The 16,026-nt window shown below is 41.3% G+C and overlaps 1 protein-coding gene across 9 annotated transcripts in view; it reads left to right on the forward strand.

Annotated features, from left to right (window-relative positions):
• The window catches only part of SH3KBP1 (SH3 domain containing kinase binding protein 1), a 340,714-nt gene that overhangs the window by 162,819 nt on the left and 161,869 nt on the right, over window positions 1-16,026 (forward strand). The window contains exon 1 of one of the 9 annotated variants that reach the window (XM_004709926.3): window positions 5,447-5,470. The exons of the other annotated variants lie outside the window; for them this stretch is intronic. Coding sequence (XP_004709983.1) covers window positions 5,456-5,470 — 15 coding nt within the window. The 5' untranslated portion in view covers window positions 5,447-5,455. Of the gene's footprint in view, window positions 1-5,446; window positions 5,471-16,026 lie in introns of those variants that run through there. 9 annotated transcript variants of the gene reach the window in all.

Consider the following 16,026-nt stretch of genomic DNA (forward strand, 5'->3'; position numbering starts at 1 on the left):
CGGGAGAACTGTTTCGTAGGGATTTGTTGGCTATAATCTTTATGGAAGCAGACTGCCACGTCTTTCTCTGGCTGAGCCACTGATGGGCTCAAGTGTCTGACTTTTTCATTTAGGCCAGCGTTTTTTCATTACTGTGCTACCAGGGTCCCATGGAAAAAACATTATAACCCTTCTGTATACCTGGCCCTAGCACATTCCCAGAGTAAGTTCTGATTCGTGTTTTCATGGTTAGAGTTGCAAACAACTCTTTGATTTGGGGTACTAGACAGACACCCAAGCGTTTAGGAAGGGCAGCTGAGAAATCTCGTAAAACCAAATTCATCTTTTATGTCCATTTATATATCTCGGAAGAGAATGGCATTGACAAGCTGTGAGGACTTGGATTTCTCCATATCTGTTGTAGCAGTTTGTTCAAATCACTGTCTTAAATAGCAGCCACTAGAAATTAAGCGCCATGCATTTGGGACTTTGTGTTTGTCACCATTGTGTTTACAATTTCTTGTAAATAGTTGGTAAACTATAGTTGGCCCTCAAATATTTGTTGAGTAGATGGACAAATACAGTGTTTTGTCCTAATCTTATTGAAATTGCAGAGGAAGACGCATTTCTATTTTGGTCTGTTTATGATTGAACTACAGATTTACTCATCAGTTCATTCATTTCATCCAATTATTTACTGAAGCTTTATTGAATGCCTTTTATGGACCACCAGTGACAGCTCAGGAATTTTCTATAATGAGCTAACGAGTGGCAAACCGTTTGGAAAGAGATTGGCTGTTTGACATATCTAGGAGCTGTCCTTGTCTAATAAGTGCAGTTTTTAACCCAGCAGGTTATTGATTTGGGATAGGGTAGATATGATAGTGTTTAATGAAATGGAGTTAACACTTCCTCCCCCAAGTCACCCCTTGGAGTAGCTGTTATATACAGACCCTGGGTTTAGTGTTTGCATTGTTTCTCTGTGTCCGAGAGAAGTGGGTATATATATAGAAGTCACTATAATGCAAAGGCTAAGGCCTTGCAGAGGTATGTCCAACACATCCTTGAAAATAGAGCAGAAAGAGCTACTACATTTCCTGCAGGTCAAAAAGGAAGGGAGATCTCTGTTGTGGAGATCTCTGCTGGGAAAGTGACATGTGAGCAAAGTGTTTGGAGATGAATGGGTAAATGTGGATTAAGAGTAGGGTTGGTGTGTATGTAGACCAGGAAAGGAGTTGGTCATGCTGAATGGGATGGTCAAAGGGTAGATTTGGCTGGAGTGCAGGGAAAAGAGGTGGGTGGCAGGTGTGGGAGGGAGCCCACTTACAAGTTGCCCATCTTCTGGGTGGGCTGGAAGTTAGTTAAGTCCAGCAGCAGCATGATCAGATTTTCATTTTTGAAAGATAACTTGGGAGGCACAGCGAAACCAGGGCTGGAGATGGGAGAGGAAGTAGCTGGGAGAGTTGCCAGCCCCGAGGCTCTGTGGTTGATGACTAATTGGCCAGGCACCAGGAACTTCTAGTAGCTCTTGGAAAGGGGCAGATGGGCCCACCTCAGGCACACTCTTTAAGCTGGGCCAACGTAGCCAGGGTTGGCAGCAAAACTGACGGAAGAGCCAAGTTTCCTTTCAAAGAAAATTCTTTTATGTATTTTGGTAACCAAAAAGACAGGAGTCAGCATTGGACAATCTTTGTTACTAGATAGGCTAAGGATATAAAGATAATCTAAAAATGAAATTGGGAGGGCCTTGTTGAAGATATTGCATACATAACAAATAGTCACATATGGATATAAATCATGCATATATTTATATGAGGGGGTATCCCCCCCTAAAAAAAAACAGGAAAAGCTCTGCTGGGCGTAATATGCATTTTTTTCTGCTAGGCGAGCATCAAGCAACTTGTTCTGAATTAATGCACCCAGTGGCATCACTTGGGAAGGTTCTCTCTAGTCACAGTGAATTTTTTTGTAAAAGAGTTTTGCTCAAACCTCGTTTTTTTGTGATGGCTGATTTAAGAGAACAGCATGCAGCAATGAATTTTTTTTTCCCTACTCGGGGGAAAAATGTGGTAGAACACAGCTTACAAGGACAACTTCCTGAACAGAGGAAAATGTTGACAAAATTTGTGCACTTGTGCTCAAAGACCAACAAGGGACCATTGAAGCTATGGGGAAGTTATTTGGACTGTCTTGGAGCTCGGTTCAGTAAATTTTAACAAAAGATTTGGGAAGAAGAGTCTGCAGTGAAATTTGTGCCTCAGGTTCTGACTGAACAGGAAGAAGATCATTTAGTGGAAACATGCCGTGCTTTGAAAGAAGAGTTCTGAAGCGACCCAGACTTTTTTCCCAACGTCATTACTGGTGACGAGGCATGGTGCTATTCTTATGGCCCTGAAGCCAAACATCAATCAAGCCAGTGAAAGATGCCATCGTCACCTCGCCCCCCAAAAGCTTGTCAAGTAAAATCAAAGATCAAGACAATGCTCATTTGTTTTGTTTTGATGTGAGCGGGGATTATGCATTTGGAGTTCATTCCACCAGGCCTGACTGTTAATCAAGCTCCCTATTTAGAGGCTCTGAAAAGATTGCATAACAGTGTGCAAGAAAAAGGCCTGATTTGTGGCAGAGAAGGGACTGATTTTGCCACCACAACAATGAACCTGCTCATGCAGCCATCTCAGTGCGCCAATTTTGGGCAAAAAAACAGCATGCCTCTCTTTCCCCTTACACCTTACTCACCTGATCTCACTCTGTGCAACTTCTCTTGTTTCCATGAATGCAGAGGGACATGAAAGGACAGCAATTTGAGGATGTAGACGTGAAGTAAAAGAACGAGGGAGGTGTTTGCTGTCAGCCATCCAAACAGATGAGTTTGGAAAAGGTTTCCAAGAATGGAATCACAGATTTGACAAATGCATTAATTGTAATGGAAAGTACTTTGAAGGTGATAATGTTGTTTTGTAAAACAAAAATTAAATACATAACTTTGGGGTGGGGGATTCCGTTGTTATTTTGGAGGCTACCCCCTCATGTATATATATGTGAGCATTCACCAGGCTTATCTTTATAACTAGGTGAGTCTGTCATTGTCGTCATTGTTGTTTTCTTTGTTGTTTTTATATAAATTTATTTTCAAATAATTTAGATCTGCAGAATGGTTGCAAAGATAGTACAAAGAGTTCCCTGAGCCCCATATTCAGCTTCCCCTGTTGTTAACATCTTACATTGTTATGGCATGTTGGTCACATCTAATGAGTCAATATTGATCAGAATTATAAACTAAAGTCTGTGCTTTCTCCCTAGTTCTTTCATTTCCCCAAGTGTCCTTCTGTTCTAGGAACCCATCCAGGCTAGCACATCACACTTGGTCAATCCTGTTTCCTTAGGCTCTTCTTGACTGTGATAGTTTCTTAGCCTCTGGTAGTTTTGCAGCATATCAGGCAGGTGTTTTATAGAGTGTCCCTCTACTGTGATTTTTCTCATGACTCCAAGTCATAATCACTACCATCAAGTCAATTCTAACTCATAGTGACCCTATAGGACAGAGTAGAACAGCTCCTGTGGGTTTCTGAGACTGGAACCCTTTTCCAAAGCAGACAGCCTGGAATTATCCCCTGGGGAGATGGGGACTAGTAGTTTTGAACTGCTGACCTTGTGGTTAGCAGCTCAAGGTGTAACCCACTGTGCCACCAGGGCTTCTTTTCTCATTATTAGACCCAGGTTAAGGGTTTAGGGGAGAACGGCCACATAGGTAAAGTGTCGTTTTCATCACATCTAGCTGCATACTGTCAACGTGACTTACCATTTTTGATGTGGCCCTAATTATCTGGCAGAGGTGGAGGTTGTCAGGCCTCCCCACTGTAAAGTTACTGTTTCCCCTTCACCCCTTCCCATACTGTCCTCTTTGGAAGGAAGTCCCTGTATGCAGCTCATGTTTAGGGGTGGCATGCTATGTTCTAGTTCCTTGAAGGAGGAGAAGCTACATAAATTACTTGAAAAATGTCAGCATGGGTCTGTTTTCTCCTATACTAATTAGGTTTTGAAAAAGTGTTTTCTATCCTTTAAATCCCAAGTGTTAACTTGCCACACTTGTATCACACTTGTCATTTACTGCCACATTCGTGTGATTGTGTGATATATAAACAGATTGATGTCATATTAACTCTAGTAGATTATTACTTTGAAGATGAGGACAGAGTCTTAATTCAAAGCCCCACACAGAACTGAACACACTGCAGGTAGTTGGTAAATATTTAGTAAAAGGTGGTAAATTTAGTTTAATTGAAAAAAATTTTATATATTAGCCATGACCAATAACTGGCATGGGACACCGTACTCTAACTATTGCTACAGAGCCCTGATGGCACTGTTGGGTACGCATTGGACTGCTAACTGCAAAGTCAGCACTTCAAACCCACCGGGCACTCCAAGGGAGAAAGATGAAGCTGTCTGCTCCCCCACATTCACAGCCCTGGCAGTTCTATATAGGGTTGAGATGTGTTGGAATCAACTCGATGACAGGGGATTTGGTTTGGTGTTTTTTTAATAGAGGAAGGTGATAAGGTGTCCTGAGTTGTAAAGTCATCTTGATTCTGTAATCACAAATACAGTGCCTACTATGCAGCAGGCTTTTTCCTAAGCACCGATTCAGTCGTTGTGACAATCCTGCAGGTCGGTACTGTTGTTATTCCCATTTTATGGTTAAGGAAACTGAGGCAAGCAGAAGTTGTGTAAATTGTCTGAGGTCATACAACTGAGAAGTGGCCCAACAAGGCATCTGATCTTAGATATTTTGGCTTTAGAGTTATCGACTCATCACCATGCGGTTGTAAATTCGTTGAAATGCTGATTAAGGTGGCATTACATTTGGGAAAACAAGCTCGTTACTTAAACCCTTCGATCCAATCATGTAGGACACTCCTGGTGACATGGCCGGCAACATTATTGCTGTATGTTTCCATGGAGAAGTGTTTCTTTAAAGCCACAGCTATTTTTCCTTCTTCAGTTTTTCCCCCTTAAATGAGTAGTATACTAATTTATTTTTTTTTTAGTCCAGGCATTTTCATGATTGCCATCTCATACATGAATCACTGGATAGTCCTCACTTCCCAGTCATACTGTCTCATGAAAGATGGTTGTCTGTGTCGTTCCTCGCTGGTCTTTTCAAACAGAAGAAATCGTCATTGGGTCTTGCCAAATAAACACTCCTGAAGTGTGAGGCTTGTTTGAATGGTCCCACAGACAGCCCAGGTCCTGCAGGGATAAGGCCAGGGAGGAGAGCTTCTTGAATTGGCCTGGACTTCCTGAACCATAAACAAATGCGAGCTTTGTTCTCCTCATTGCTCATTTGGTCCCAAGTATGACTCAGGGTTAGGCTGGGTCCTGCAGGCTCTGTGCCTTTGGCTGGTGGAAGGAAGTGGGAGGACTCTGGGCTAGTTCTGGGACCTTTTCAAACTACAGAGAGGAGGCTGACTGCATGATGGGAGAGGAGGTATTTCTCTTTTGCTTTTAGAGATGTACTAAATCCCCTTAATTTGTATCTTCTCTGTACGCATTTACAGCAACGCTTGTTATGAGTGTGCACTGGTGGGTTAGAGGGACTATGTGCGCCAGGCAGGATCCCACCCGGAAGGGGGCTGTGGCTCAGCTGAGGAAAAACTTCTGAAGGGAGAGATTCTTTTTAAAACCAACTACTGCGCAGACCAATTTCCCTGGTTGAGACCCCCCCCTCCCCCTCTGTTCAATTCGGCTATTAATTTTTACAGATGTTTCCAATTTCTCTGTGTTTTGGGTTTTCATGTGCTCTTACTGCAGAGAGTCATTCAGATGGGCAGTTTGCATAAGCAGTAACTGTTACACCATGTCACTGAGATGTTGAGCAATTACAGATGTTGGTGCCGTAAACAAGTCTAGCTTGATTTTCAGGTTAGCTGAAGAGAGAAGACTCTGTCCAGACACAGCCAGCCAGCTGTGTGGCACCTCACTCTGGAGGGGCTGGAGTCTTGGCGTTTTCCTTGTGAATGGAGAAGCTGTGAGTAGGTGCTGTTGCACTGGTTTTTATAGAGGTGAAGGTATTGGGCTAATTTCGAAGCAGTGAGCATTTATTTTTATGTACGCATACATCCTTTTTTTAAGGTACAAAATTATTGGACTTTCTGAGTTTGCTGGTAGTAGCTAGTCTTGTTTCTCTTTGGGGATTGTTCATATTTGTCTGTCTAAAAGCAGAAGTCTGTCATTTTCCAAACACAGACTAAAACTCCCTAAATAGACCACAGGATAAGTAAGACTTACAATGTGTCATGTGTCCTCTGCATTTCTGCCTGCGGGGGGGAAAAAAAATTTAAGGGGAGACTTGATCATGCCTATAAAATATATCCCTCTTTGTCTTTTTCCTATCAACTTTAACTTCTAATATTTTCTAAAATTATCACAAAGGGGGAAATAGTGTGACAAAAGGAAACACATTATTTGAAGACACTGTTTTAAGAGCCAGAGAACTTCTTGAAAGGTTTTTGAATGGTGTCTCTTGCTTGCCAAGAAGAACAGAGGCAGCTGTGTGAGGTGAATGCTGGCAGGCTCAGACTAAAATAAAAAGATAGTCATCTGCGATGGCTTGAGGGACTCTTCCTATTCTCTCTTATCATGAGGAACTCCATAGAAAAGCTGTCTTTAAATGTGCTGGTCTTGTTGTTGGATGGCAGCATTGGAAGTCCTGAGAAGTTGCTATCAGATTTAGGTACTTATAGACAAAATGAAGACGGTGGTTCTTGATTTGGGAAATGAATTGAGCATTATTGACTGTAAGGTGTGAAGTATGAGAACATCTCAGCAATGGCCTTGGGGGTTCTCTCTTTGGTCCTCTCAGACCTGTGCCTGGAGGAGAGAAAAGAAAGGCAGCCCCTACAGGGTTTGAAAGGCTCTGCCATTCTTCCGTGTCCTATACACTATTCGTTGCACTGCTGAGGGCTCGTTGAGCCCTCTGCTTATTTGTTTCTCAAAAATGGAAATAGCTCTGTTACTTCTCTGATTACGGGAGCTCTTTGTAATAATAATAATTATTATGATTATAGAAATGCAAAGCAGAATGGCATGAAGAAATAAATAGAAATCACCCGTAATCCTATTATCCAGGATTACTAGCATTTTGTATGTCTTCTTCCAGGCATTTTTTTCTGAGCCTGTGTGTGCATGCACTTGTCATGTCATGATGGGGCTATAATTAATTGTTGTCTTTTTGATACTTAAAGTGTTACGGGCTTTCCCCTCTTTTTCTGTCAGAGTCAGGGGGACAGTTTAGGATCTGCCCCCATTGTGCAGCTTGTCTACCATCGATTGAACCAGTCCATACTTGTTAACTATTTCTATCGCTCCTAAATTCTAAATATTAAAAATAGCATTCTTACATATAAACTATTGGACCTTCTCTAATTATTTCCTTAGGCTAAAATTATTTTTAGAAGAGGAACTTCCAGAGTGAAGGCTGACTTAAATCATTTTGGTTTTGTTTCTCCTGAAAATATACCAAACATCTGGTATAAAATTCAGATGGAACAAAAGTAAGCCTTTTTAAATCTCAGACCCTTAGTTTTACTTCACAGTAGAAATTCCCATAAAAACATTCTGTGTACTCTTCTAGAAATGTCAAATTGGCTTTTAATGTGTGTTATTGTTGCCCTTGCGAAGGGGACGGTATAGTATTCATTTCATCTCATGATAAAGAAGCAGCAAAATGTCTCTTAGCTAAGAATGCCCATTAATGAGCTGATCCGTCACACAATCCCAAGAGATTGCTGACTGCCTAGATCTTCCTGGTCCCACAGCCACTGAAAAGAAAGGGAGTGGAGTGCCAAGGTGGTCACTTGATTGTAGAGGTTTAATGATCACCAGGAAACCATCTCACTTTCCTCATCTAGTTACTTGACCCAGTTCTCACAAATGTATCTGGAATGGGTGCAAAACCGTTATTTTATGAGGGAGGGGGAAAAAAAGAAAAAGTTCTTCTTGTCACTGTTGCTGATTCTAAATGCCAGTACTTGATTTATCTCACACAGTGGGGATAGCTAAATTGGTGACTGACTTATCTCCTCACTTTCTGACCTGGCTGGCTCTCTGTGTACTCCAACAAAAGTCATATTTGATACAATTAAGATTTTTCCATGAGGTGAACTGCAGTACCGATAAATATTCAATTGCTATTTTATTGATCATTATTTCATAGTATTTCTATCCTGGCATTTGCAGGTACTTCGGGGCTCCTGAAATTCAAAGTTTTAAAAATGCATATGTGACCATTAAAATTACTCATGCTTGTGCACCTAGATTGTCTTGGTCTCCCTAATATTCTCATTAGTTGTAAAATGCTATTCTGACCAACTGAGTTTCAGTGGGATGGAGTACATTTAATGCTATATGACAGCAATTCTCAGCCTGGGGATTGCAACCCTTTTGGGGGTCGAATGACCCTTTCACAGGGGTCGCCTGATTCATAACAGTAGTAAAATTACGATTATGAAGTAGCAACGAAAATAATTTTATGTTTGGGGGTCACTACAACATGAAGAATTGTATTAAAGGGTCGTGGCATTAGGAAGGTGGAGAACCACTGCTATACGAGAACAGGCAACTATAAAAGAAGCCATGAAGCTGATTCTGACGGCATGACGGTGTGTCTTAGGAATTCTTTAGTTGAAAGCATTGAGACCAAAAATAAGTTGGTTAAGCAGCCACTTATCCGTGGCATTGGAGGCCATTTACAAAGTACAGTCTGTGTTAGTCCGGGTAGACTAGAGAAACAAATTCATCGAGACTCATATGTGAATAAGAAAGAGGTTTATATGCAAGAACAACTGAATATTGAGAAAACATCCCAGCCCAGTCCAGATCAAGTCCATAAGTCCGATATTAGCCCATATGTTGGATACCAACAGACTCATGAAACACATGCAATGACATTGAATGCAGGAAGATCACAAGCCAGTGGATGGGAAGTCTTGTGGATCCATTGGCATTGTAAGCATCTCAGCGCTGTCTGGGGTCTCTATATGGCTTCTCAGGCTCCAGAGGTCTGGTTGCATCAGGTCAGGTCCATGTGGCTTCTCCAGCTCCCAGGGCATAGCGCCGTGTGTCTTGTTAGTAGAGTGTCGTCTCACGGAGTGAGGAGAGAAGTGTCTCATGCCTCCAAGGAAGAAATACAGGAGTTCTCAGAATTCTCAAGCGAAGGCAATGCCCACACAGAGGCCTTATTGGTTATATCTTGACTGACAGGCCACGCTCCACCACTTCACTCGTAATCCTCTGAAATTGACACCAGATTATGTAACTACCATAGGGTCTTAATGTTGGAAGCTAGATCCCAAATAAATGTATACTCATAAATACCAGCAAATGGAAACATAAGCATCCTGCAAATAATGCCTCTCATAAATATAAGGGAGTTTCAGAAAGTTCATGGAAAAATGGAATTGAAAAATCATGGAATTTTCCTACAAGCATTTTTTAATCCCTTGTGTATTATTCTCTCTCCAAACCTGGGCTGTTTAATGGATATTCACACATTATGAGCGCTCAAGAATTGCCTTAAGAGGTAACGTCTTCATAAATGGGGCATCCTTAAGCCATGTTAAGGATGGCCTTTGACCCATCATTAAATCTATTCTTGAACTTTGGGAGGATGGAATAGGCTGTGTTTGGAAAAGTGAAGGTCAAAGTTTGGGATCTGCCACATTTTAAAGCATTATTTTTGTTTGGCTCATTAAAAGAAGGAAGTTTGGAGTGGTGTAGATGGGTTTGCTGCCTCATTTTCTTTTTTTCTTCTTTTACTTTGCTAAGCATTTTCACCCACCAATGATTTTAATATGTTTTGTTAATCCATTTGTTTTGGTAACATCTGCTCAGTCTGTTCATTTTATGTTGACTTCTGAGTTGGGCTTCCCATTTTCTCTCTCTACTAGAAGTCACTTTTCTGAAACTTTTTGTATACCTTTTCTAGACTGTTAGCAAAGCAGATAATAAGAGAAGTAACAATGTGAAGGGTCAACATTGAAATCCTAGACAAGCTGGAGTTTATCATCTTGCTTGGTGCCTTCTATTTTCTAAAATAAAATCAGACATATAGCCTATGTCTGATTTTAGATTTCATTTATTTGGCTTCAAGCCCCAATAATCCTTCTACATTGAGGCATTCCTAGAAGCAGAGAAAGTCTTTAACTGCTATTGAGTCCAGCCCAACTCATGGTGACCTCTTGCACAACATGACTGGGCCATTGTCATCCATAGTTTTTCATTGGCAGATTTTTCAGAAGCAGATCACCAGAAAGCTTCCTCATAGGCTTGTTCATAATATAGAATCCTATTTTTCCAAGTGTTTTTCCATTCTGAAGAGGTTGAAATGTTACGAAGTTGGTAACTCTTTGTCCACACATGTGAGTAATCAGCCTAAGCACTACCCTCCCACATGATTGGTTTGCAATATAGTGGTAAGCAAAATGTAGCTGATGGCTAACCTTTACCGGCTTTCTCTAATGTTCTGGTGTAATTTATTTGGTGTCCAAAGTTCAAACAGCGCTAGGTTTTTTCCAACCAAAGCCTTCAGTCATAGGTTGTTAGTCAGGGGAGGTGAATAGTCTGAGATTTGGGGGGGTGGGGAGGTGGGGGAAGGTCCAGGGCCTAGGTTCCTGAACTTGGCTGATCATTTAGAATCACCTGGGAATCTGGTGAAACTACAGATCTCACCCACCTCCCCTAGAGATTCTGATTCAATAGGTTACAAATAGAGCCCAGGGGTCTGTAGTTTCACTAGATCCGCAAGTGATTCAATTTTGAGATCAACCAGGTTTGGAGACCTAGGGTCTAGACCAGTGGTTCTCAACCTGGGGGTCGAATGACCCTTTCACAGGAGTCACCTAAGACCATCAGAAAACACACATTTCCACTGGTCTAGACTCTAGAGCAGTGGTTCTCAACCTTCTTAATGTCACGACCCTTTAATACAGTCCCCCATGTTGTGGTGACCCCCAACCACAAAATTATTTTCATTGCTACTTCATAACTGTAATTTTGCTACTGTTATGTATCTGCAGCCTCTGTGAAAGAGTCGTTCGACCTCCAAAGGGGTCGCGACCCACAGGTTGAAAACTGCTGCTCTAGAGGAAGTTGATGAGAGGCCAAAAGAGAAGGGGAAGGGATCACTAAGTTTCCCAGGAATAAAAGTGGTTATAAGGGAGAACGGGATAGTATATTTGTGGGAAGCCCAACCCTGACTTTACTCAAGGAACTATTTGATGTAAAGCATCTAATGTGTATTCCGTGTCATACAATTGAATGGCTAGACAGAAGCAAGGCTATCCAGGTCCTAAGCGATGATAACTAACAGGCAGTGAAAGAAGATAGTCTAGGGACTCTCAATATGGAGTTGGGGAGAAATGATGATCATTGCAGATGAAGGATTATGTGGGGTTTGATGATTGACTGTCCTTTGGTCTTAGTGATGGGTTGTGCGGGGAGGCATTTGACTTAATGAGGATCACATCACATTGGGAGTAGGGGGAACTGGCCAATACTGATGACTGAGAAAGTCTTTGCTGTGCTATGGAGGGAAGAAGCAGAGGTCTGTCACTGACTTTCCTTGTAAAATCAGGTAGATAGCCATCTGAAACTCATCCATCTGAAAGAGATGAGGTATAATAACTCAGAAAAAGGGAGTGGGTGATAAACTTTAAAAAGTACCATTTCTGCTCTTCATTTTCTATTATGGTCATCTGTAGTGAATCTGTATTAGCCCTGTGTGGAGCTGATTGCAAGTCTTTGTGAAAGACACAAAGAGGGATTGCTGCTCCTGGGAACATATAAATAGAAAAGGTGTGTTCTCCTTTGTAATATAAAAGAACAAATAATTTGACAAGACCAGAAAATGCATTAATTGGCATATTTTACAGCACACATTGTCTTCTCTCACAAAACAAACAAACAAATGTATCTTTGAAGAAATAGCAAACACCCACCAAAAGTATCATTTAAGAAATCACAGAGTTGAAGCATTTTTTGGTTAATGAGAATTGTCTTCCCCTCTGTTTTGGATGCATTTTTTGCTGGCTGCCAATAAGGTCCTGGAGACCAGGTTGAGTCAAGAAATTCTGAGTGTATTTCTGCAAGTGAAACAGTTGAGTTTGCTTCCTCCCAACTGCTTTAAAACTCAGTCAAAATCCATCAAGTTGTATACCTTAAGATATGTGACAAGAACAGGCTTTAGAATAGTCCCAGGAAGTAATTAACAGTTTTTACAATGATCAGAGGATTTTCAAGCATTGGAACAAAAGGGAGCAAGGTTCACAGGCAAGCAGTTTACATTTCTCCAAGGGATTAGTAGACCATCGATTCATATCTTCATCACTCCTGGGGCTGTCAGACTAGCACCCACTAAGTTATTCTCAGACAATACCCCTCCCCCACCAGGGTTTCAGGCATTGTTGCTTATCTCAATGACTCTACTTCCCCTCTCCTGAGTGACAGCATCCTTAAATAATGAACAGGCAAAGCCAAAAGGAGGAACACACACAGCATACCTTAAACTGAAAGAACTAAAGAAAAAATTCCAAGTCTTGAGTTGCTATATTGACAGATTCTATTGGCAAAATAATGATACAGGAAGTATCAAAAGAAGATGGAAAGAATACATAGTCACTGTATCAAAAAGAAGTATTCAACATTCCACCATTTCAAGAGGTGGCATATGAGCAAAAACCAATGGTACTGAAGGAAAAAGTTCAAGCTGCACTCAAAGCATTAGCTAAAAACAGGGCTCCAGGAATTGATGGAATACCAGTTGAAATGTTTCAACAGCACTGGAAGCACTTACTTGTCTATGGCAGGAAATTTGGAAGACAACCGACTGGAAGACATTCATATTTGTACTCATCCAAGGAAAGGTGAACAAACAATGCTCAAATTATAGAATCATATCAATATCACATGCAAGTAGAATTTTGCTGAAGATCACCCAACAAGATTGCAGCAGGACATTGCTTGGGAGATGCCAGAGGTTCAGGCTGGTTTCTGTAGAGGACATGGAACAAGGAATATCATTGCTGATGTCAGATGAATCTTGGCTCAAATCAGACAATACTAGAAAGATTTTTACTTGTGTTTTATTGATTATTCAAAGGCATTTGACTGTGTCGATCATAACAAACTTTGGATAGCCTAGAGAAGAATGGAAATTCTAGAACATGTCATTGTGCTTGTGAAAAACTTGTACATGGATCAAGAGGCAGTTGTGTGAACAGAACAAGAGAATACTGCATGGTTTACAACTAGGAAAGATATGTGTCAGGGTAAAATCCTCTCACCATATTTATTCAGTCTGTATGTTGAGCAAATAATCATAGAAGTTGGAGTATATGAAGAAGAATGTGACATCATGATTGGAGGAAGGCTTATTAACAACCTGCCAATATGCCATCTTGCTTGCTGAAAAAGTGAGGAGAAATTGAAACATTTGCTGTTGAAGATCAAGGATTGCAGCCTTCAATATGGATTACAACTCAGTGTAAAGATGACCCAAATCCTCAAAACTGGACCAACAGATAATATGATAAATAGAAAGAACATGGAAAATGTCAAGGATTTGGAGCCACAATCAATGCTCATAGAAGCAGCAGTTGGGTAAATCTGCTGCAAATGACCTCTTTAGAGTAGTGAAAGGCAAGGAAGTTGCTTTGAGGACCAGACCCAAGCTATAGTATTTTCAATCGGCTCATATGCATGGGAAAGTTGGGTATTGAATAGGAAGACCTAAGAATCAATGCATTTGAATTATGGTTCTGGTGAAGAATATTGAAAGTACCATGGACTGCCAAACAAACAAATATGCCTCAAAAGAAGTAAAGCCAGAATACAGCTTTGAACAGTGGTTCTCAACCTTCCTAATGCCGCCACCCTTTAATATACTCCCTCATGTTGTGGTGAACACCAACCATAAAATTATTTTCATTGCTACTTCATAACTGTAATTTTGCTACTGTTAGGAATCATAATGTAAATATCTGATATACGGGATGTATTTTCATTGTTACAAATTGAACCTAATTAAAGTATAGTGATTAATCACAAAAACTGTGTGCAATTATATATTGTTAAATATTTCTTTCTAATTACAAATAAGTGAAATTTTGTCTTGAAGCATGATGTAGCATGGGTACATGGCATGGTGTAGTTGGCGAATCTGCATGTGGGCGTACCCACCTGGAGTTAGATAGAGGAGCGGTTTCTTGGTACCTAGGACCATCGGAAATATGTGTTCTTCGATGACCTTCAGCGACCCCTGTGAAAGGGTTGTTCGACCCCCATAGGGGCCGTGACCCACAGGTTGAGAACTGCTGGTTTAGAGGCAAGGATGGCGAGACTTTGTCTCATGTGCTTTGGACATGTTTAGACAGAAAGATCAGTCCCTGGAGAAGGACATCATGCTTGGCAAAGTACAAGGGCAGCAAAAAAAGAGGGAGGCTCTCAACAAGATGGATTGGCCCAGTGGCTACAACAGTGGGCTGAAATGCAGTAAAAGCTTTGAGGATGGTGGTGTTTCGTTCTGTAGTGCATAGCATTGCTGAGTCAGGACAGACTCAATGACATCTAACAACAACAGCAGCAACAGGCCCAGGCCTTGAATAATTAGCAGGTTTAAAAAGACTTCTTCTCAAGGGAGCAACAAGTGACCTAAAAATTAATGACGAGGTGTGCGTAGGATGCCCAGTGGGGCTTGATTAAGGGCAATGAAGACGAGAGGAATTACTGAAACCCAAGTGAAGGCTGAACATGATAGAGGGACAAGAGGAAAGTAAAAGGAAAGAGAAGAAAGAACTAGGAAGCAAGACATTTATAGAGGTCTAAATATAGGCATGTACAAATGTAAATATTTTTATATAATGATAGAGAAATACATCTATGTACACATATGTATATGTTAAGTATTAAGGCAGCAGATGGACACTGGGCCTCTACTTAAGTACTCCCTCAACACAAGAACACTTTGTTCTAATAACCCGACATTCTGTGATGCTCATCTTCCCTAACATAATCACTGAAGAAAAATGGGTGCATAAGCAAACGTGGTGAAGAAAGCAGATGATACCTGGCTATCAAAATATATAGCGTCTGGGGTCTTAAAGGATTGAAGATAAACAAGTGGCTATCTAGCTGAGAAGCAACAAAGCCCACATGGAAGAAGCACACCAGTCTGCGTGATCATGAGGTGTCGATGGGATCAGGTATCAGGCATCTAAGACCCAGAACAAAACCATACCCAAGGTGAATGGTCAGGGAGGCATGGAGTGGAGACCCAATGCCCATCTGTAACAATTGGACATCCCCTCACAGAGGGGTCACAGGGAATAGATGAGCCAGTCAGGGTGCAGTATAGCACCAACAAAACATACAGCTTTTTTCTAGTTCCTTAATGCTTCCTACCCCACAACTGTCATGACCCCAATTCTGTCTTACAATTCCGGCTAGACCAGAGCATGTATACTAATATAGATAAGAGCTTGAAACCCTGGGAATCCAGCACAGATAAACCCCTCAGGACCAATAATGAGAATAGCAATACCAGGAGGGGAAGGTGAGGATAGAAAGGGGAACTGGTCACAGTGATCGACATATAACCCCCTCCCAGGGGGATGGACAGCAGAAAAGTGGGTGAAGGGAGACAGTGGTCAGTGTAAGATATGGAAAGAAATAATAATTTATAAATTATCAAGGAGTCATGAGGGAGGGACTGGGGGATGAGCTGCTATCAAGGGCTCAAGTAGAAAGAAAATGTTTTTAAAATGATGATGGCTTGACACGATGGATAGATGGATGGATTGTGATAAGAGTTGTAAGAGCCCTCAAAAAATGATTTTAAAAAAATTCTTCCTTACATATCTGGCTGAACTGGAGGAGATGCACTGGCACAGATAGGAACTGGAAATACAGTGAACCCAGGACAGATGAATCCCCCAGGACCAGTGGAGAGAGTGGCGATATTGGGAGGGTGGAGGGAAGGAGAGGGAGAAA

The sequence above is a fragment of the Echinops telfairi genome, unplaced genomic scaffold (assembly GCF_000313985.2).
Source record: "Echinops telfairi isolate 266 unplaced genomic scaffold, ASM31398v2 ScPeMD7_53;HRSCAF=182, whole genome shotgun sequence".
In the NCBI taxonomy this organism is placed as follows: Eukaryota; Metazoa; Chordata; class Mammalia; order Afrosoricida; family Tenrecidae; genus Echinops; species Echinops telfairi.